At 37.6% G+C, this 23,867-nt stretch overlaps 1 protein-coding gene across 3 annotated transcripts in view; it reads left to right on the top strand.

Annotated features, from left to right (window-relative positions):
• Positions 1-219: 219 nt before the first annotated feature.
• LOC149190638 (cell division control protein 2 homolog) overlaps positions 220-23,867 on the top strand; it is a 45,298-nt gene continuing 21,650 nt past the window's right edge. The window contains exons 1-7 of one of the 3 annotated variants that reach the window (XM_089412232.1): positions 220-489; positions 1,498-1,575; positions 1,883-2,067; positions 9,790-9,910; positions 15,113-15,271; positions 15,398-15,561; positions 15,711-15,798. In XM_089412232.1, coding sequence (XP_089268358.1) covers positions 1,567-1,575; positions 1,883-2,067; positions 9,790-9,910; positions 15,113-15,271; positions 15,398-15,561; positions 15,711-15,798 — 726 coding nt within the window. In that variant the 5' untranslated portion in view covers positions 220-489; positions 1,498-1,566. Of the gene's footprint in view, positions 490-1,497; positions 1,576-1,882; positions 2,068-9,789; positions 9,911-15,097; positions 15,272-15,397; positions 15,562-15,710; positions 15,799-23,867 lie in introns of all 3 variants that reach the window. The other 2 variants (XR_016256010.1, XM_089412231.1) reach the window with 2 other exon arrangements.

The raw sequence follows: 23,867 nt of genomic DNA, 5'->3' as shown, positions 1-23,867 counted from the left end.
CGGCTCATCCTACGGTCTGCGTGAGGAGTCCAACAGCCAAGTAGGTGCCGACTCCGTTTAAACCGTCGGATTCAGTTGACCGGAAGAATCGTTAACGATGGTTAATCTGACAGGTTTTGAATTTCCCGATCGTCCGTGATGCTAAGCCCCGATCATATGCGGAGCGCCCGATGCGACCGGGGGAATGGCGCGCATAGTAACTGCGAATGGAGGAAGAGAGCGGGAGGCAAATGCAATTGAGGGCGAGGGCGAGGCGAACGTAAAGGGTAAGGGTACGGTCCAGTGATAACCTCGTGTTGTTTTCTTTGGGTGTGCTCCCGCCAGAACCCTCGCTTCTATTAAAGAAAAACCACAATCCGTAGTCGAACAGATCCTCATTCTCCATCAAATTTGCCGATTCTCATTCATTTAAATCCCTCGTTCTCTCGCTCGCTCTGCACCGGCGTTGGAGTTCTTCGAGAATGTGTGTCTGAATCTTTGAATCTAGAGGTATGTTATGCTTATTTTCTGCTAATTCAATTGACGGCATTGTGAGTCAGATTTGCTGAAATCTGCTTTTCTTTCTTTCATTTTCTCTGCTTCTTTGAGTCTGTAGAACGGCGTTTGTCAGAATCTTCATCTTTTGCTGGAAGGCTGGCTTTCGTGCCTTCTCTTTCTTCTCTTTTCTGTCAACGGACGCTGCTTCGACGTCAGTAAAAAGCTAGGTTGTCATTGATATTCTGCCTTGCTTTGACGGCTTTTAGTGTGATATGAAACCGGGCGTCTTTCTTTCACGTTTCTGTCAATTGGCAGTACGTCTACAAGATTCTGTTCGTCTCACTTGACAGAATGTTCTTCGATCCCCCTGTAGCTAGAACATACGCTTACTTTGCTATTTCCGCGCTCAAAGTAGCACGGCAGGTTTTGCTTATTTCCGTCTATTGGCGGATGGAAATTCCAGACATCTATAGGTCTTGTCAGCGACGGAGGCTTCGCGGCATTATCTTTGCGAGACCGAATCCGACTTCTGTCAACTGAAAACTTGGTCGATTGACGAAGACACGCTTCTTGAGAACTCTACTATTATTTCTATTATAAAATATCTCTATCAATTAATGTTAGTCGTGCTTCTTTAAATCTTTGAAAGCGAGGATTCTGCCTTATCCGCATCCTGCTATATCTCAGGAAGGTTCTTGATGTAATTTCAGTTGTTTAGTTTTCGTCATTAGATTATTTTTTCCCCGAGATCGGCGTACAGTTACTGCTTCATTCATCGCTGCAGAGGTCATTTATAGTACTGTTGGAATATTATTTAATATTATCAAATACCTGACCAATAATCTTATCGAAGACGGCGCTTTCCATTGTCCTATCATCTGATTACCTGTACATGCAGATCCAGGTCCAGGGCTTCTATAATTACAATAATAAATTGGTACTGCGTTGCTAATTAATCCTGAACCTCAATTTCGGAAATCTTTCGCAAATGTCTAACGCCGGAAGCTGCTTTCACTGCAGATTTCTCTCTAAATATTCCGACGGGTGCAGAGAAAAAGTCGAACAGAACGGGATCTTGAATCAGGCTGAATGGAACAGGTCACTACACTGACGCTGCAATTCGTTTAAATAGCAAATGATTTTCCTCATTATATCTATAAAACAATCTTGAGGTTCTAAATTGTTCATTATTTTATGTTTATGATTATTTTAGTTGAAATTCAAATTCTAAATAAATTTCTTCGAGAAACTATTGCAGGCTGGCCATTCTTTATTTTGCACCATTTGACGAATATATAACTTAAATAGTTATTCAAATACATGCTGCTGATTTAAACAGTAAATTTTGGGATTCTTTTCCTGTTCCTTATTAAAATTCTATTTTATATTTTCTTGAAATTTCCAGTATGAGAAAGTTGAGAAGATAGGAGAAGGAACATATGGTGTGGTTTACAAGGCTCGTGATCGCTTGACAAATGAGACCATAGCTCTCAAGAAAATTCGTTTGGAGCAAGAAGATGAGGGTGTACCAAGCACTGCGATTAGAGAAATTTCTCTTCTTAAAGAAATGCAACATGGGAACATCGTAAGGTGTGTATCTTCAATCTCTTTTTATTCCGTTGAGAAAGCTTGTTATAAAATCTGAACAATAAACTGTGGAATACGACATTGCCCTTTGCCAAGTATGTAGACCGTACTACTAGTGATGCAGGAATTGAACTCATGATTGCTTGTTAGTTGCCAATAGGTAACTCAGACTAGTCTGAAGGGTTAGCTTGGTTGGTAGATGCTCTCGTGCTAAAGTTCGAGGAGGTCTCGAGATCAAATCCCATTGAGATTCTTGGGGTTATCAGTTATTTTTGGTTGGTGGTTACAACGATCCTCCATCTGCAGGGCTGGCAAGTCACCAGCATCCTCACTTGGGATGCTTAATATGTGGGTGAGTGAGGGGTTATATTTCTCTGGAAAAAAAAAGCTGATTCAGACTAAACCTACTTTGGTAGGCTGAAGATGCGGCTAGTTGTAACTTGCCTTTTCAAATAATACACTCGGCAGATAACTTTGCAATCACAATGTGATTTATATATTTGATTGTGCATCCCTTTCAAGTTTTCATGATGGCATGATACACCTAATTTTATTCCTAAAACTCGGGATACTCTATATTCCAGTAAGAAAAGTTTGTATATTCAGTGTTTGTAGCCTTGTCTGCAAACGGTTTTGTTTGTTGATTCTGTATATATTATCAGAAATAAAATGACATTTATTTTTATATTACATATACATACAAGCCTTGGCTATATCGGCAAGGCTTCTGCAGAAAATCTGACTTGCTAGGTACTTGCCCCTCGGTTTATATCTTTATATGTATTGGCACTGGGCCTGACTACTGCCTCACAGTAATAAAATAACTGCCCCCTATTTTTCCACTGTAAAAATTATCTACTGACCTGGGTTCCTTTTGGAAAATGGCAGGCTATAAACAGAACATGCTGATAGGCTTAGGTCCTTGATGTAGTAAAGTGGACCCATCCTTCATTAGGATGGTCAAGTTTGCATCATCTTGATAGGATCATGCCGTGCCATGACATAAGTTTAACACCTACCACTACATGCCTGGATCCCCTTGGCTACACCTAGGTGTTGGGATGCCCGTGGGAATGGACCCTTGGTCTCTTTTTGAAACTCTTTATACCCCGTCGTTAGGTCCAAGCATGTTGGGCGGTGGATTCTGTAGAATTATATTAGTTGAGATCTCAAAATTTTACAAAAGAGTAGGGCGTCTTGTTCTTTTTTGAAAAGAGTGCATCTTATATTCCATTAGTGCAGATGGAAAAATATACAGCGTGCAACATTCATTGCTGGGTAACGAAGGAGACATGTAAGCTCTACCTATCAATATATGTGAGAAAAGCTAACGTGTTTGCCTTAGCATCCATTGTCAGGGAGTCCACTCCTTGAAAATACCTATCCTAGCACGATACTATTAACAGCAACAATCTCTATTAACAGCATTGTGAATTTTTTTTAGAGGTTTCCTGGCATCTTCTTCCCACAGGAAGAAGATGCCTGATAATTGCATGTTGTCCCATATACTCCTCACTGCCTGTCTAATTATCCACTTATTGCCAAGAATAGCCCCTTTACAATTGAGGGAGCCAACAAAGAGTGAGGAGTTGTGAGCCACTATCCATTCCTGGGATCTTTGTTTTACCCCACATCCCACAATGCATGCTAAGAGTTTCAGTTTTTTCATAAGTAACACACCTATCTGTGAAAATGAAGTGGTCTAATAAGAGTCTATCTTTTGACTGCAAAGCTATTGTTGAGGGCAAATGAACTGAACACTCTGGATTTAAAAGATGAAGGAGCTTTCTAGATGCCATTGGACCTTTGTATTCATCTGATGTTATTTTTGTGAAATAACCTCCATAGTTTGATAGTTAAAAATTGACTTCCCATATGGCCTGTAGAGCAAGATTTAGTGTGCCTCTGGTGGTATTCCTGGTTTATTCTGGATTTTCTCTTTATATTCTCCTCCTTATGTGTGGAGTTGGAGAAAGCCATTCAATAATACACACTTGGATCAGATTTTTCTCATGTTTAAGTGAAGTTGTAAAGTGTAATTTTTTGCTAGTTTATCGCCATCCAGCTAGAATGTGGATTATGCCTTTGTTAGTCTGGACTCTGTACTTCAATGCACGATCATAGTCCATTATCAGCAAATGTGGGGTAATTTTGACTCAAATGATTAGAGGGTAATATTAATTGATGATTGGTTCTGCGAATTCAGTTATTAGGTAACAAGTTTTTTATTTTATTTTTATTTTTTAGTGCATTGTTTTGCAAACTTCTCAAATATAGCTCTGCTATTATAGGTTCTACAGGATGGAGAATGCATTGCCTAGACATATGAGTTGAAATTAATGTCTGTGAATTATTAAATTAATTCAAATTTCATGGGGCTTAAGGAACCTTTAGAGTAGAAGAAAAGGCATCAGTTTATGATAGTAAAATAATCTGTCTGACCAGATTTAATTTTCTTTATTTGCAATTCATTTTTAATTTTGAATTTCAGTTACTGTGATTAAAAGTTTTCTATATGCCCTTCTGTATGGGGCTTCTAATGTCTGCCGATGCCCCATATCAGTGTTTTAAATTATTGCTCGTATCTGATTTTTTTTTTTTGGCTCTTCGAGGAAAATCCAGGCAGATCCACCCGAAGGGATCACATCCTGCCAGCCATACTAATCAGACCCTAACCCTGAGGGCGTTGAGGAAAATTGACCCTGTGTGACCTCCTAATGGCGAGGTGCTTTAGCAACGGGACCTCGACCAATTGAACTAACCCTTGGGGCTCTCATATCTGAATAGTTTATCTTGCTGTATTAAATTATTGCTCACATCTTAACTGTTTATATTGCTGGAAGCACAACACAACACAGTAGGCTGTAGTAACTATGGAGAGGTGATTATTCATTGTTGTTGTTGGATCTCTGCCTGATAGTCATGTGAAATCTGCCCATGGCATTTTAAATGCTACCAGCCGTGCAAGCCCATCTTTCATATTATTCCAACTTTACCAATCTGACTGGTTAATGTTTGGGGGAATGTAAATTTTTGGAATGCAATCAACTCTCCATCCTTCTTTGTTGTTAATATTATTCTATTATTATTATTATTCTTGTTTTTTACTTTTCATTTTGTGATTACACCCTAATATAAGTGTTTGATTTGTTCATTATTGTTTTGATTTTTGGGCTGAACTAGCTTTATCTTATCATGATGAGGCTAGTGTTCCCGGATTTAGCATTATGGAGAATCATCAGCACTATTCCATCTAAGTCTCCTAGGATTGGCACTTGGCCCCATCCCATTGTTATGTGTGTTGGTGCACAAACACAAGCTTGAGCATGTCATTGGTAGAGTTTGAAACTTGGTGGGGGCTATATATTATTATCTACTTCCTTTCATTGATTTGACAAGCCATTGATGAGTTCATCATTGTTTTTTTCTTCAAAGACGATGCTTCTAATTTTTTGTTTAAAAAAAAATTAGACTACTAGGCACAAGTTCACATATTGATACCAAAATCCTGAAAGGTTTTCCTTGTACCCTTATTGTTTGGCCAATGCATTTCTTCTTTTTTTCATTCTATCTGTTGACTTATCTACACTGTTCTATGAAGTTCTACTGTAAACATTTCTAGAGATATCATTTTGGAAAATTTGGTACAAGCATCACATTGCTTAAGTTTCCTAGGAATTGTAGGCAAACCAGTAACAACATTTTTCTTCAACAAACAAAGTCTGTCATATTTCAAGTGTCCAAATCTAGCATGCCATAAAAGACTCGACCAAAGACATCAAGTTTCTCCTCAACTCCAGAAGGTATAGAACATCATGTAGAAGAAAGTTTGAAAGACCAGGCAGTTTGAGCCTCATGGTGCCAAGCCCTAATAGCTTGAGTTTTGACTTGTTTGCAAAGTATACTGCTCCATCAACATTGTCAGTGAATTCTTCAAAGACATCTCTCCTGAAAGTCATGTGGCAAGTTGCTCCTGAATCAAGCAACCAAACATATTTCCATGAAGCAAGTGAATCATTGAATAAGTCTTTAGTTACTCCAATGTTGCCATGTGCCACAACATAATGAGTAGATTCGGGTGCTTTACCTTTCCCTTTGTCAGGTGTTTTACCTTTTCCTTCATTTCTTTTTTGCTTGATTTTGCCCAAGGTAGCTGACATGTGGAAGCATCATGTCCATCTCTATTGCATCATAATGCAACGAAGATCAAACCTTTCTCCTTGGAAAAGTCTGCTCCCCTGCCTCTAAAATTCTTCCTTCCTCTTCCTCTTCGATCCCCTCTTCCTCTAGAAAAATCTTGTGCATGATTCTTCTCTTTTTGTGCAAGGCACACAACTTCTTCAATAGACTGAGGAGTTATCTTTTTTCCAAAAACCTTATCTCTCTCAACAAACTTCTTCTCAAGGGAGTTACAGGTAATGTCCTTAAGGTTGCCACTTGTTTGCAATGACTCAAGATAATGTAAATAGGTGGGATATAGTGCCTTGACATAAGCTATGAGAGGAATATCTATTTCAACACTAGTGGCTTTTATGTCATGCATAATGGATCATAATGGATCACAAGAGGGTCATAATTTTTCAATTCAAGATTGAACAACTTGATCATCAATTGAACAACATCAAGTTCAAAATGTGAGTCATACAATTCCTTCAACTTCTTTAAGGCTTCAAAGACATTTGAAAATGGAGAAATATGACGACTCACCTCTTCATTTATGGATGTTGCAATCAAGGCATAGGCTTCACTTTTCTTGTTTTCCCAAATGGCAAGCTCCTTGTCTGAAGTGGGCTTTTCTGGTGCATTGTCTCCTTCACCTTCACAAACTCCTTTCCACAACTCATTGAAAATCAACGTGTGTTTTATCTTCATGGACCACTCATGATAGTTCTCTTTGCCAGATAGAACTACTCCGACAATGGAGATGAGTGAATGCATAAAAAAAATAATTTGTTTTTGGTTTCCAAAATAATTACAGCCTTATTTCGCTACCTTGATAAGGTAAGAAATTGGTTTAACATATAAAAAACAAAGCTTTTAATATAGGCATATATAACATGTGACCACTCTTCAATATAATATGACACCACTCCTTAATATACTATGTGGCATATCTATTTCATTCAACGCACTTCATATATTATATGCCCATTATATATGGCTCAACATATAGATTTTTTTTAATGCATGAAACATAACCAACACATAAAGGGCTCTTCACTCTAATCCACTTAACATATGTGAGCACCGCACGCACTAATATATGACTATTCACCATTAAAAGACAACATACGTTCCATCACACTTCACCATTAAAAATACCATTCGGTTTTCATATCAATACATCATTCCAAAAAACATATTCAACACATCCACAAAAAAACTTCAACATAGGGCAGAACGCACGTCATTGCATGGTAATGTTGACATACCAAACAAATTCACGTCAGGTTCACTGCATCCGGCTTGACACCACTGGTGCACAGTCATGATTTCAATCAACTTTTCGACCAATTTGTAGGAGTTTCCACTAGCGTTAAGTCATAGTCTTGACAATCCACAACAACTCGACCATTTGACACAAAGAATAGGTTCGGCTTTCAATTTATGCACCAAACCTCACGTGTATGACCAGGGTACCTTGATCCACGCTCACTGCACCAGCAAAGGATTCGAATATACATACCATGACTTCCGCATACAACGCAACACCATTCGCGACATTCAACGGTTCAACATGGTCTCAACATTCAACATTAAAACACTCACATAGTTTCTAGAGTTTACAATTTCATCGCACAAAGATGAGTACGAGCCAACACAATGCAGGAATGACCAACATACCAGGAGTTCAACGCAACGTTCACAAATAATCTCAACGCATTACAAGAGTAAATTAGCGCATGCCACAGTCAATGAACAAGCTTGAAATTAACGCCCAACTCAAACTCACAGGGATAGAGGACAAAAATGACCATAGGGACAATACCACACAGAATAATGGCATTATATAGGAGTTACAAGGCAAAAAATGCTAAAAGTGGGGGTTGGCTTTGATACCATGTCAAGCCAGGAGTAACTCCACATATTGAATTGTTATTTTGCATTAAGATAGAACATGCATATATACATGGAGAGTAGACTATTGAGTTTCATCTCCCAATGTCTCTCCGTCTTCGAATTCCCTTTATTTTACTGTTTACACTATTTACATGGATTTACCTAATCCTAAAGATTAGATGTCAACAAATGTCAAAGTTACATCTAACTACACGTTGGTAGCTTGAGCAGTTTTAGGAAGACTTCCTACACAATTCTTGATTTTGCTGGTTGTTGAGGTTGAGCAACTTTATTTAAACATGTTTGCATGATATGGGGAGTAAATGATAACATGGGATTATTCTTTTATTAAAACAATTACTTGCCATTTTAAGTATCATGGTATTAAAATAGGAAGATTTATTTTAGAAAGTTTGTATCATTAACCATGAATAAATGCTTCTAATTCAAGTAGAAATCACCAATAGGTAATAAGCATTTTGGAAAGCTCTTGTTTTGTGTGGTCCATATTTGAGTAATGTTTCTTGTTTGGATGTTTGTTTATTGTTCTTTAAATAAGCTTATTTTTCTTGTTTTTACTTTAGTCTCACCTTGTAGTAAAAGTTCATGAAATGACTAAGGTTGGAAATAATTTAGGCAAAACTCCAGTGCTTAAATGGTAAGCTTCAGTAATTGATTTATTAATGACTCGAAGGCTTTCCATTTGTGATTTGTAGAAATTGAGGGAGTGAAAGGAAATTTGAAAAAATGGGGAAACATATAGATTAAGTTAGGCTCAATCTTTTAATTCAACATTCATGAGCTAGAAAGTGGAAATTATGATTTTGTCATGACTTTGGATGCCTTCGTGTATTGTGTATTCCTGTATTTCAAATTTACCCTCTAACATACAATGTTTGCCAATTCTTGGTTAAACGACAAAATCCTTTATTTATGCATTATGAGAAACAGTTAATACATAGTAAGGGAAAACAACTTGTTTGTGATTGCTCTGTTTCACTTTCTAATCAATTAGAAACTTTGAATGCTGAGTCATTCCATTAGACATCTTGGGGACCAATGTTAAGGATTTTAATCCAGATACAAAAGATTTGAAACTTCCATGAGTATTTTTGTACAAGGGCCCTGGTAGCAACACCGGGCTCTTGAGAATTAGCAAGTTTTCAAATGATTTCTTGGAAACAGTTGTGGTGTTGCCACAATTTGAGTTTTGAGATATAAGAATCTATGAACAAGCAAGAGGCTATACAGGAAAAGGGAAAAATTGTTCTAAGTTGTGCAATTCAGTAGAAAACTGGAAATGAGATGAAGGCAACTAAGAGGCAACAATCATTTCTATAATGGGAAGAGGTTTGGAAAGTTTGGCTATTGTAGAGTATTTTCTTGGTTTTCTTTCCTACTGCTTATTGAAGTTCCTCATTGTTCACCAATGAAAGTTCCTTTAGTGACTTAAAAGACACATCACTTTTATGTATTCTGAAAGTATTGCATGAATATATTATTTCAATATCTTGGAAGAGGCTACTCTTACAACTTAAATGCTTAAGATTTTTTTTGTCAATTGGTGCAAGTTGTAATAGATCGATGTTGATAATTGTCCTATCTTTGTTTTTTCTTATTTATACACTGATTGTTTTTTGAAAATTGTCTTTTCATTATTTCTAGGTTGCAAGATGTTGTCCATAGTGAAAAGCGGCTCTATTTAGTTTTCGAGTATTTGGACTTGGACCTCAAGAAGCATATGGATTCTTGCCCTGAGCTAGCAAAGGATCCTCGTCTAATCAAAGTAGGTGAGATCTTTCCTCCTTTTTCTTCGAAGTAGTATGGCTTCCCGATGAAGATCCATTGATAAGTCATTGTTAACAATTAGATATGATTGAAATAAGTGTTTTTGCATTTGATTGCTTCAACCATTCTAAAAAGGACTCAAGGTTTTGCTTTTATTTGATAACTATAAACCATTGTATTATGAATGCCTTGAGCCAAAAAGATTTATAACGCTTTAACATATTACAGGTTAATACATATATCCTCTTTGCATATCTTAGTTTTGTGCTTTGCAAGTTTTGAAGAGCCATTATTTCTTTCCCATTTACTTCAATTGGAGTTTGTACTTTTCTACAAATCCCTTCCCTTCCTCTCAAGGAATTGAGAAATGTTTTCAAACCATGAAAGAATAATTTATTTAACAAGTCAAAACAAGTTACACATAAAGGGAATATCTCATAATTAAATCCTTCTGAAACAGCTTCATTTAAAAGGGAAAATGGAAAAGATTCAAAGGAATGGCATTGACATAAAAAGTCATTCAAATGTCTCATTTACATGTTCTTCCAGCTGCATTTATCTGATGAGACATTCAATTGGGGTTTGTATCTTTTCATGAAGCCCATCACTTTCTCTCAAGATTATTGGGTTGGACTGGAGAAAAATGTTGCTACACTGTGAGAGAATAATTTATATAACAAGTCACAGAATGGGAACATCAACATTCATAATTAAAATCTTATGGAACATCATCTTTTACAAGGGAATATTTGAGAAGATTCAATTGCATCATTTGAATCTTCATCCAGTGGCATGCTATACTGATGAGACATCTAGTGGACAAGTATTATTGTTGTACATAGTGCACATATAGTATTTCATATGCATTACATCTGTTGGCCAAGCTTGTCTATAGGTCTGATGCTTAATATATTATGGCCTTTAATTTTTCTATTTGTTTACATCAACCAATCTAAAGTTTGACTTGATTTTTCTATTTCTTCACATCAATTAATCTAAATTTTTTGACTTGAACATTGATTATATTTAAAAACAATGTTTTCCCCTAATTTAATTATAAAATATTGACCTTCACAATTTAACTTTAACATATCCTTGCCGTTGCGTTTAATTTGGCACCTTTAACCTTAGATGACTTAAAGGAAAATTCTTTCTCTGGGCCAAGTAACAACATGTTCCCAAAACGTTTCTTCCTAACCTCAAAGTTGGATCCTTGTGCATGCTTTCACCATATCCTTCCATAGGCCTTCTGATACCTGCCTCCTTCAATTGATCATATAATACCTCCACATGAATTTCAATCCCTTCTCTTGCTTTTGCTTGAGTGGTATGATTACCGATCTAGATCGTTGTCAGGATTTTTATTCCAGGTACCTGGAAAGCTTTTATGGCAAAATATCTTTATCTTGGGTCACAAGGCTTAAGGCTTCCACTCCTTGGAGACCAGGGTTGTATACCTCTTGTTATCCAACCAATAGGCATTGAATTGAAGGGTGTAGGGGGCTTCCATACATTATAATCCATTTGTAGAATGATAGGGAAGTGATGAGATGCTCCTTCTACCCCTACCCGGAATCTTTACCTTCCTAAACCAATCAAAAGGTTGTTAATGAACAAGAGCCTATCTAGGTGGCTAGCCACAACCTGCCTTCCTAATCTCTCATTTCCTGCAAGTGAATCTCTTATTCCTGCAAGTGAGTTTGAGCTTAGTGGGTTTTGCATCGACCAATCCTTTCTCCTCAAACAGATGAGTGAGAAAGTGAGTAAAAAGCCCTGCAAAAGCATCAATGCTACCCTGTTGGCCCCAAATTTCACTTCTTTTCAATACCTTAAACATGTTTTCTTTGCACACCACTTCCTGGGAAGGGAAAGGCCTGCCTTGAAAGAACATTTAGCCAATGTTCTTTCCTTTTGTGGCCAAGACCATGACAATTGACAAAATTTATGTTGCGATTGAGATCTTAATTTTATTTTCTAAATTGCAAACTATGGTTGAGTTCAATTTTTGAGTTTGTAAGAGGAATTCCACACAATTTCTAATCCCCTAAACCTTCTCTTTGCACTGGAAGCTACAAACTGCCGACCATGCAATGGTGCCAAGAGTCTTTTGCATGAATATTACATTTGGCTTATACTCTTGAACATGTTAATTGTAAGGGGGTTCCTTTTTTGGGGTATCTCCATACACCTTTGGCCATCATTTCTTCCTTTTTTGGGAGGCCATCTCTACTCCAAGGGCCTCTTTTATGGACTGCTGCCTTCTTGACTGAAGTTCCTCATCTATTTTTTACTTTGCCAATTGTAAATACTACTTCCTTCCGTGACTAGACTTCGCCTGCCCACCCCCAAAATCTTGTACCAAACCCCCTCCCATATTATCCTTGCCATTAGGCTCCTGCCTTTGGCTTCTAGATCCAAGATGACAATGTTTGTAACGGTTTCCTATATTAATACCATCCACTCTTGAGCTCTATTCAAAGGAAGAAATTTTCTGAGTCCTTTCCACGACCACCTTTCAGTTATTGGTTTTTTTTGTTTCCCTAGCAGGGGAATGAGGCTCCTTTAGCTCAACTTGGTCCCCATCAATTACTGGGCATTGTTGTTTAGTTCAATGGGAGATGTAGCTACTGCTGTCTCAATCCAAGGCATATGAGCCTCCTCCATTTCCCAATCTTTGTAAGTTCGTCATACATCCTTGAAGACTCCAGTTCTTGAATTTCATAAAGATAGTATGTTGGTGCGTTTGATATCTCCTTCCCTTTTTGAGTCATTTTCTCTGCATAATCAGATCCAATTCCAATTGAAGCTCCCTAATTTCCTCAGTTTTTAATAACTTGCCTGTTTGACTCTAGCAAGGTCCCTTGTGCCTCCTGTGGTTTCATATATATCATCCCTTGCTTTACAAACTGCATTCTTTGGATTCTTCCCTTCCTCTTCATGTGTTCCTTGTGGATCTTGGTCCTGTAGGTTCTACACCCTAAAGGATTTGAACAAACTCCTGTCATATCTTGCAGGACTGAGTATGAAGTGCATATAATCCAAGAAGACGTCCTCTGTTTTCTTAGGGCATGCATGCTTTAGATTCTTGTATTGCTGGCATCATCTGCAAAGGAATGTTTGCATAGGTTGGTGTCTGTTTGAAAGTTTGCCCTTCTACCCCTATTGATTCCACCTGAAAGACAATCTCCTATATCTAAATCTACCAGAATCTTGGTCATGGAGGTATTCTCCATCCTCTTGGTTCTCTCATTCCTAACAAATAATATGCCAATTCTATCTCTGATGGCCCCATAAACATCTCCATCCTAGATCTCTAAAGTTATGTTGGGTAATTCAATCCATATAGGTGATTTATGTTCTCTTTCCTTCGAGGATCAAAGCAGGGAGTCCATTTGTTCAAAGGGAACACATAATGACCATCCCTAAGTGTGACTTTATCTACTTCTAAAAATGAAAGTAATTTGGTCTCTTGCTTCTAGAGAGAAGGTTGGTGAATAGCCCAATTTCCTCTTTCACGCTTTTTCCACTCATTGTGTTGAAGTTCTTTGCGATTTTCCTTGGAGTCTTATCATCTGAGCAATCAAAGATTATAGGAAGGCTTTCTCATTTATAATATTCAGGATTTATGGATAGCTTCATCCTTTCCTTCCCATGATGAAACAGGTGGCCCTTTCTTGGTTCCGTTTTCCCTAATCCTCTCCTCCATTGAGATGATTTTCCTTCCTCTTGATAGACTTAACTTTGATTCACCAGGCTTAGTTTGTCACCTAACACATCTTTGTTCCCATCTTCAACCCCTCAGTGTCTGTTTGTCTAATTTCATCGAAAACTACACTACTAGCATTTGCAATGAAAGCTGAAAGATTCAAAGAGTTTTGTGAGAGCCTTTCCCACCTCTAATAGTTTGTTTAGATAGTTGAGGTCTTTGACTTGCTCTGTCTATGAATGTGATTCCAAAACCCTCTTTGCCTTTGAATTGTTGTCCTTTTGATAAAACCCTGCTAGCTGAACCTTGAGAAGGAGACTGAAGCCTCTCATTGCTCAATATTGTGATTGTCTTCTCATGAATGGCGTCTTCCTGAACTGTGGTCCTTTGTGACTGGGCATTCCCTGCCATGATGATCCCCTCTGCAGAGTCTTTACTTGTGGAAGGTCCCAAAGGTAATCCACCTTCTGGATTGAGCATGCCTCTTCATTGAATCAGCCCCATGCCAACTCTCTATCTTATCCCCAATTCAGTCCTGCCAGACACCAATGGGATCTCTGTTCCCATAAGTCGCCCCTTCATATTCGAACATGAAAAACCATCACCAATGTCTAGTTTTGTATCAGAACAAATAATCCTTCCTTTCAAGTTTTTATCTTCAATATAGCAGTTCCCCTTTCCACTCCATTCTTCAAATACTTCTTTCTGCGATGGAAAGATGTAACCCTCACACAGATTCTCCAAGTGATCTTGTGAGAAATCCACTAGTTCCTTCTCTTCCATCCCTAGTGATAGGTTGATTACTTGAATGATTAATTCCAGTATCATGTTTTCAGTAAAATACATGTTAGGCGAGTGAATTTTCAATACATATGACAAGCATTTTTGTTGCACATCTATGCATAAAATAACATGGTTTGTCATTATCCTTTCCTGATTAAATGCTTTGGACAATTAGTTAAAATTGTTAAAACTAATGAAGAAAACATGGTTATATAAACGACAATTCAAATATGGAGAAACTTATTTTTTTACAGACTGTCCTTACTGCATACATAAATTTTTACAGATTCATGCGCTTATCATAGATTTAAAGATGCTGGATGCTGGCTTTTCTTTCATTGTGATTCTGAGAGAAGGAACTCTATTGTTGCATTTTTCCTTTTTGTGATTGCTATTGCAGTTCTGATAGACTAACAGACATTTTTTTCTTTTGTGTGAAGTGACACTCATGAATTACTGCATATGTCGGTTGATCTGGTCTTTCATATTTAACTAATTTCAGTGAACCTCTTGCAATAATTTTTCAAGCAATGCTGTTAAAAATGCTATAGTTTCACTCTTTCTCTTCATTTGGCTTTCTTGATTTATTGTTACTGTCTTGTTTGGGATCTAGGTTCTCTAGACCACTATAGCACTAATTTCATAACAAACTTAAAGGAAGGTTAAAATTCTGACAGATTTGATTTTACCTTGTAGACATTTCTGTATCAGATTCTGCGTGGCATTGCCTATTGTCATTCGCATCGAGTTCTTCATCGTGATCTGAAGCCGCAAAATTTGCTTATTGACCGCAAAACCAACGCCTTGAAACTTGCTGACTTTGGACTTGCCAGGGCATTTGGAATTCCAGTGAGGACCTTTACTCATGAGGTAAATTCAGTTCTTCAGCTAGAGAGAGGTTTGTCTGTACATTTGGAATTTGTATCAATAAATGGAATTTGTATGTTAAACCTTCAGCATCTCCCTGAAGAATAATTTTAATGTGTTTTCCCCCAGGTGGTTACATTGTGGTATCGTGCACCAGAGATCTTACTTGGTTCCCGACATTATTCGACTCCTGTTGATGTTTGGTCTGTTGGATGTATCTTTGCTGAAATGGTTAATCAGCGACCACTTTTCCCAGGAGACTCAGAGATTGATGAGCTCTTTAAGATATTTAGGTAGCTTTAGACGATTTCATATGCTTTTTGCTTCAATAGCTTTATTTTGCTTCTTAGAAATTCAGCACATTCTCAATATGTATGCTGCTTTTAAGACACATTGGAAGTTATTCTTCAATGACTAGGTTTGTCTTGTAATGTGTTCCAAGAGTGCTGGGGACGCCAAATGAAGAAACATGGCCAGGAGTCACCTCTCTGCCTGACTTCAAGTCAGCCTTCCCAAAGTGGCCAGCCAAGGTATTTCTTTATTCCATGTACTGTTGTGGAAAGGTTTCCAATGCAACCATCAATATTGACACCTTCATTGCTTTTCCATGTCTTTGGCTGTAGGCCTAGGTGTACCAATGTCCATGCACGTTATAAGGTGTAATTTACCTATGTAGTTTTACTGTATTTGGGCATCCTTAGAAAACAATTTTTTTGTTGAATCTTTTACTACTAATTCTGTTATGTTCTAGATTCCACTCGAGGGGTGAGTTAAGTTATAACCTGAAGTTCAAGAAGTTGCATCCCTCAGATGAACAAGAAATGAGTCATATATGGATGTAGAGGATCATTAAAATATGCCAGATAAATAAAATGATCTCTATGGTATAAGCACAATGGTGTAGCATCAACATTGTAATATAAAGCATGTTATTGGTCACATGTATTGTTTACCATGAGCTGCTTAGTTAGTTGTAAATTAGAACACATGTGAAATTGGTGTGTAACGTCCCCAGCCTCTTGCTGGGCAACGCTACCACATCCACAACACTTAAAACACGTGATTTCTCCATGGAAGCGAAAACCGTAACCATGCCCTGAACATTCTGGAAAAGGGAAAATTTCTGGTTAACATGAATGCATTCCAATTGATTGAATATTATTATTTAACTTACATGGACTTGAAATAATTAATCATACAACAAAATTAGCAGTTAATTTATGCACGTTTGAGAACATTAACATCAAACCCTAACTAAGGTTCACAGATGGATTCATATAGATTGATGCCTCTCATTATATTCAATTAATGCAACGTATGCCCACATTAGGATTTACAATCAAACATACGAATGCATATGAAGTTACAGACAAACGCATAAACATAGACACTACATAGAATTCAACATAAATTCAGTAATTAATATGGCACATAGAATGGAACACTTATCTTGTAAAAAATAGTCTGAGTGGCTATGGGCCCTCCATGTTCCGCCTTGCAAGAGACCACGTGGTTTATGGATTTCAACTACAGGTCACACCTGAGGCATGGCTATAATTCCATAGGCAAGGGTAAACTAGAAATAATTGTACCTCCACGACCAAGGTGACAACCCAACTGTCATGTTGCTCTAGGGCTCCAACCACCCTCTAGGCCATCCACTGCCAAGGTGCCAACCCAACAATCATGTTTCTTTAGGGCTATTCAGGCACCTTCCAGGCCACAAAGCGAAACAACTTACATTTGGTATCAGAATCCAATCTCAGGGCTCTCCAACTGGTTGCTCAGGACCAAAAGTCCAAACTATCCTTTGAACAGTCATCAAAATCGTAGTATTCATCCTCCTAATAATCAGGATGCCTCTAGGCAAGTCTGTGTCTGTGCATATACACACACACACACACTTGCCCAGAGGCATCCTGATTATGAGGAGAATGAATATTATGATTCTGATGACTGTTTAGAGGATAGTTTGGACTTTTGGTCCTGAGCAACCAATTGGTGAGCCTTTTGTGTGTGTACACTGCCCATCATTGCATGGCCTTTCTCGGCCATGTGGCACACGGAAGCCATGTGGGCCCTAGGTGTCCCTATGACCACCACTTGCCATCCAACATCTCTTTGCTTGTCACAATGGAGTTGCATTCCCCCCAATACTCTTTTCCGTGGAGTGGGCTTCACAGCCAACCTATTTTATATTACTTTATTATAAAAATAAGCACATCAGTTGCATCGTATTTATAACCCTGGCCCTCTTGCCACATAAACAAAAATCGACATCTATGTGTAGGCATGCTAGCTCCAAAATATAAAACATATATACATTTGCACATATAGGCCCGCAAAATGACTCCGACTCACTAGCCTAATATCAAGGTACACATATTTACATCATAAACTGGTAGGGGTATTAAAGGTGTGACAAAAGGCCAGGTTGCTGTTATGATTTTTCAATCTATTGGATTAAAAAATAGAATAACTTGAGCTGGTAAGATATATTGGATAAATGTCAAAGTAATTGCATGTAAAGTTGACAATGGCTAGGGACCATCAGAGAAAGCGAGGTAAAATGTGGATAAGTGATTTCATATAAGAATGGATTGTCTCGATGCATGTGAGAAAAATGTCTCTACCTATGTGTATAGATTTGCAGTGTGATGCAAGTTTGAGGAAATTGAAGAAAAGAACAAGTGATTGTGACTAGGACATGGGGATGCTATCTCCATGCAAGAATCCAACTACGAAAGGCTTGCTACAAAAGATGAAGGGTATGAACATAGCCCCAATCGGAAGATATCAACCCAATATTACATACATAGGCTGAATGGGATTTTGGCATATTTACCACAGAAGTAAGTTGCCAAGGTATGTGGTTTTTAGAATGGGTGTGGTTGCGAGCTATGGGACATGGTTCGGGTTCAAATTTGAGTTCAACAACAATTAACTTTGATTTGAATTCGAATCGTTTGATAAGGTTTGAATGAGGTTCACCATTAAATTCATGTATATATATTATAATCTTTAAAATAAAACATAAATTAACATATATTTTATTAATAATAATAATATATATATATATTTATATTAATATTAAAAAGATAATGTAATAATATTTTACTATATAATATAATATATAATTTTATGTTCATATGGAGAATTTAAGCGATAAATTTTATATTTATATAATATTATATAGATGTAATTATAATGTTGGGGTTCTTCAAGGGTGTGTGTGTATCAATGATGCTGAAATCAGCTATGGGATAAAATCAGCAAGGGTCCAAAAAATGAAAAAATCATAAAAATTGAGAAAATATCTGTAAAACTTGGTAAAAGTTGGCAAAATAAAAAGTACAAAAAAGTGATATTAGGCGATTTTTTGGACTGAGTTGTGGTTTTTAGGATTTTATTGTGATTCTATCTTTATTTTTACAATTTCCCCCTTTTTTGGTTGATAAAATCGCCGCTTGTCAATAATCACAATGTGGCAATGTTATTGTGATGTATAACTGTTGCAAACATTACGATATTATTGTGGTTTTCCATTTTTTCTCGTGGCAATGATAATATATTTCGAAAATATTTTGATCTTTTCGATCACGAATGTCTCAAAATACTCTCTTAGGTGTCGTAACGTTCTCGTGAGATGATCGAAAATATTGCCTTATCGCGATATTTTTCTATTTTTTTGCATTTGTTTATATTTTGCAATATTTTCTTTTCCTATCTCTCGGTGATTTTTTTGCCGACACGATGTCTGCAAAATTTGTGTGTGTGTGTGTGTGTATGCAGAAGTGAAATTTTTGTAAATCAACAATGTTCATAATGTCCTTTCCAAATCAAAACTCTAGAGGACCTGTTCTAGAGTAACCACATGAATAGAAAGATGATCTTAAGAAACACACTTAGATTAATCTTGATGTCAAGGCTTGATAATGTTACTACTGTTACTTCATGAGGATCACCTAGAATAGGATCACGTTACAACCATCGGGGAGAAAGTGGAGGACAAAGAGCTTGTGAATGTGTCATTGAATGGTTTTTGCAAGTCATATGAATCATTTTTCAAAGGAATTTGCACGTAGGAGAAACTTCCCAATTAGGAGAGGCTTTAGTACCAACATAGATCCATCTTAAATACGGATCTAACATGAGCCGAGGGGGATCCAATTTCTTCATGTGCAAATTTTTTTATTGAGTCAACATTATTTAAATGTTTTGTATAGTTATTTATTTATTTATTTTTTTAATTTTTAGATTTTTAATTTTTAGATTTTTTATTTTGGCCGACATGAGCAAAATTTCAACTTTGATGATGGACATACACCATTACACATCATACTGGGCTGCAGAATGAGCCTCTCGGCTCAATGATTGCATCCAAGAAGAGATTTGACAGTATTCTAAAGCAAACATGTAGGGAGATGGAGAGGAGAACCTGGCCCTGGTCAGTATGTCAAAGAAGGACAGAGGGAAGGGTTCCAAAAGTAAGGGAGATGTTTAAAGCTCTAGTGGACCCATTCTAGAGTGACACCATGAACATGAAGATGATCTTAAGAAATAGGCTCAGGTCCATGAAGATGTCAAGGTTTAATAATGTTACCTGTTACTTCATGAGGATCACCCAAACACTGGATCAACTTGCAACCATTGGGGAGAAAGTGAAGGACATATAACTCATGAATGTGGCATTGAATGGTTTTCCAAAGTCATTGGGAACCATTTGTCAAAATCTACACCTGGGAGAAACTTCCTAATTAGGAGAGGCTTTGGGATGATCGCATCCAAGAAGAGACTTGAGAGGAGTCTAATGCCAATAGGTAGGGAGATGGATAGGGAACCTAGCTTCGGTCAATATGGCCAAGAAGGGCAAAGGGAAGGGTTTCAAAGGTAATATGCTTCACAGCGCCTGAAGAAGGGGAAAAGGAAGTCACAAAAGACGACAACATGGTTGAACTCAATGAGTTTATAATGAAGCTTGAGAAGGACTTCTCATTTGTCTCTTGTTTATATACCAACACCATTGCAAGGAATTCTTGGTACTTGGATAGTGGTCCATCAAACCATATGATAGAGGCATGAGAGCTATTTATAAATTTAGCAAAGAGAGACTCAAATTTACATGTGGAGCTTGGTAATGATGCCAAGTATGCAGTGAAGGGGGTTGGAGCCATAAAGTTTAAGCTGGGATGAGGAGGAACATTAGAAGCCAATGGCATGCTGTTTGTACTAGGATTGAAGAAGAACTTACTCTATATCTCTGTGACAGAGGATAGAGGATATGAGGTCATGTTCATGAATGGGCAAGTGCTCATTTGTTTAGAGGAGTCCAACTAAGACACACAACAATGGTCATTGGGGTTAGAGAGAGCAACTTGTACAGGTGGACATGAAAACTTGTTTGGGTGTTGATACATGAAAATGACAACTTGTGTGAGCTATGACATAGGAAGATGAGACACTTGCACTATAGGAAGATTGTCATTGTTCTTATAGAGTTCAACATTGAGAAGTAGAAAAGGGTGTGCACTTGGTAAGAATGCCAAGTTTGTTTTTTGAGCAGTGAGAGTAGGTCCAAGGGGATATTGGATATCATTCACTTAGATGTATGTGGGTCAATGTCAATGGCATCGATATTGGAAGCAATATATTATGTCACATTCATTGATGACCAATCTAGGAAAAGTTGGATCTTCTTTATGAAGACTAGGGATGAGGTCTTTAGTCAATTTTGGGAGTTCAAGGCCTAGGTGGAGTAGCATATAGGTAAGAGGATCAATGTCTTGAGGTTAGACAATGGAGGAGAGTACGACTCTAATGACTTTAAAGATTTCTACAAAGAGATAGGTATTAAGAGGGAGATAAGTATGGGATGACTATCTCATACAACCCTCAACAAAATGGGTATGTAAAGAGAAAGAATTGGTCCATCATTGGTTTTGCTAAGGCTATGCCACATGACTAGTTATTTCCTATGTTTCTTTGGATAGAGGCGTGTAACACAACAATGTATGTGTAGAACATAAGTCCTCACAATATATTGGTTGAGAAGAATCTCGTAGAGGCATTTACAAGGGTGAAGCTAAAGATATAACACTTGCGCATCTTTGGTTGTCTAGTATACATCCATGTTCCTACAGAGAAAAGGATGAAGCTAGAACCTTCAAGACAGAAGGGGATTTTTATTGTGTACAATGAGACCTCAAAAGCTTACAAGATTTTCTTACCAGCGCAAACGAAGACGATTGTGAGCAAGGTTGTTAGATTCAAGGAGAATTGGCATCCAGGAAGCCTCATGAGTTGCTACAAACAATGATAGAGGACCTAGGTAGAGCAACATGCACATGCTTCTAGTTTTGGGAGTCAACCTTCAAATGGGGAGGTGTTAGTAGCACCTACTAAATTTGTTAGGAGACCTAGGTGGTTTGAGTAGACATTGAGGGATGCTCAAGAGCATGTGGAGGCTTCTAGGATCACATTCAAGTAGAGTAGGCCTTTGAAGAAGTTTCCAAACTATATGGCATTGATGAGTAGAGTCCTTGAAGAGGCAATAGACCAAGAGGTTTGGAGGAAATCCCCATGGTAGAAGATGATTAATGGGACATTGTTCCAAAACTAGAGGGACAACTAGTTCTAGGTAGCTCTTTAGAAAGTACATTATTTGCCAAGAGGGAGTGTTGATTGTCGCTAGTGCGGGTATTGCTGCACAAGCTTGAGTGTTTAGGCGCGTGGAAGTTACCTAATATATCCTTAACCTTAGTAGTTGCTTTAGTTATTAAAGTAATCCTTTTTTATAAGATAAGGTGAGTTAATCTAATGAAATGTAAAGGTTATTTGCATTAGTGAATTAGATGAATCTCAATCGTTGATCTCAAGTGATGTTGAGATCTAATCTCAATCGTCAATCACTTTGGAGAGTAGGGTTGTGGTTTCAGTCAATAATTCAAACTTATAAAAGGAAGGCTAGACTAAGGGAGAAGACACACAAGACACAATGATATTGAAATCTCAATGATTGAATGGACAAGGACTTCCATTCAAGTGTGTAGGGTTTGGGGAATGTGTTAGTGGCAACGGGGGAGATTCAGATCAACCAACAAGATTTCTTTAGGTTTTGATCAACTCAATTAGTTCCAGGCTCTTGTTGTAGTATTTTGCCTAGTGGGCTATTATCATAGGAAGGGAGCACCCTTGTAATTTCTAAATTTAATGAATGAAGGATTGGGGTTGGGAATTAATTAACTAGGTGTTGAGGTCAAGGAAATTTAACTTCATGCTCACACTAGAGGTGTTGTGGGTCTAGTCTCTATGAATTTAAGCCCTAGGGCTGATATGAAGGATTAGTATACAACAATAGACAAAGGATTTCATCAATACTTAAACCCAAAACACTAGGCAGCCCAAGAGAAAAGATACCAAACATATGGCAACAAGTTCTAGCCTTACAACACACTTTTCCAAGCATAAAGAAGATATGAAAATGATTTTAATACAACATGTTTTTATGGCAGAAAATTTGCTCCCTTTCTTCCAATTTTGTGTTATTCACTTGCAATTTCAGTTTTAAAATATGACAATTCCAGCTCTTAAATATGTCAATTACGAATGAAAAATAAGTGCTGGAAATTACACAACTAGGAAGGCAATAAAAGATGGAAATAAAATCTGCAATTCCATAAGTATTGAATAGTTGGAAACTTCATATATGTATACATGTAAAAAAATGCGGTACATGTAACCCATGGGGTGTAGACCAATTGGCTTGAGTGGGGCTTAAACTTTAGTCTCCAATAGGTCTTAGGTTCAAGCCTCATGGGGAGGTGTTGAGATGGAAGCCACTTTGGGTGAATTAAACTATCTCAAGGGGTGTCCAAGCTCGAACGAGCTTTACACAATCTTGGTGATAGCATCCCATTTGGGTAGATCGTTTTTCCATCCAATATATGAGGTGGCCTCAACCTAGGCTCAACCTAGCTACAAAAAGAGAATGTAGTACATGTATATACCACTATATCACAAAGTTGTTACCATCTTTCAAACTCTCCAAAACCTCTCAAAAACCCAAGCTAGGCAAACCACGAAAACCCAAAACGCCACAAAAGATCTCCAACAAGCAAGCAAGCATCAACATCGGCAAGTTCTCCCTAGTTTTATCAACAAGTGTTTATCAAACAAGCTATTCACACTAGTTTAATTTCCTTCCTTAGGGTTTGCAAATCCTAGCCATGTTGCACCACAAGTACATGGTAAGACAACTCTAGTACTAGCCTTGACATCTACATGTCCATCCTAGGGATGTTTCCCTAGCCTTACATCCCAAAACAATAAGATTCCAAAACCAAGCAAGGTGTTAGCTCCACTCTCCATTTCTTCTTCTAAGGTAGAAACCCTAGTTCTATATCAAGAGCTGTAACAACCATTGTCATTTTCAATATCATGTTCTTCTCTAGGGTTTACATGTATAGCAAAACCCTTTGTCATCACAAGCAAAAGCCCTAGCATCACATAGGAGCAATCTCTCTAAGAGCATGCAAGACATCTCTCTTTGCCATTATCTTTTTGTAGGGTTTCCTCATGAAGCTTAGCATGTAGCTCCCAA

The sequence above is a fragment of the Pinus tabuliformis genome, chromosome 3_1, assembly GCF_031772625.1.
Source record: "Pinus tabuliformis cultivar Carrire ecotype Pingquan chromosome 3_1, CPIR1, whole genome shotgun sequence".
In the NCBI taxonomy this organism is placed as follows: domain Eukaryota; kingdom Viridiplantae; phylum Streptophyta; class Pinopsida; order Pinales; family Pinaceae; genus Pinus; species Pinus tabuliformis.
This window is presented reverse-complemented; position numbering and strand designations above follow the sequence as displayed.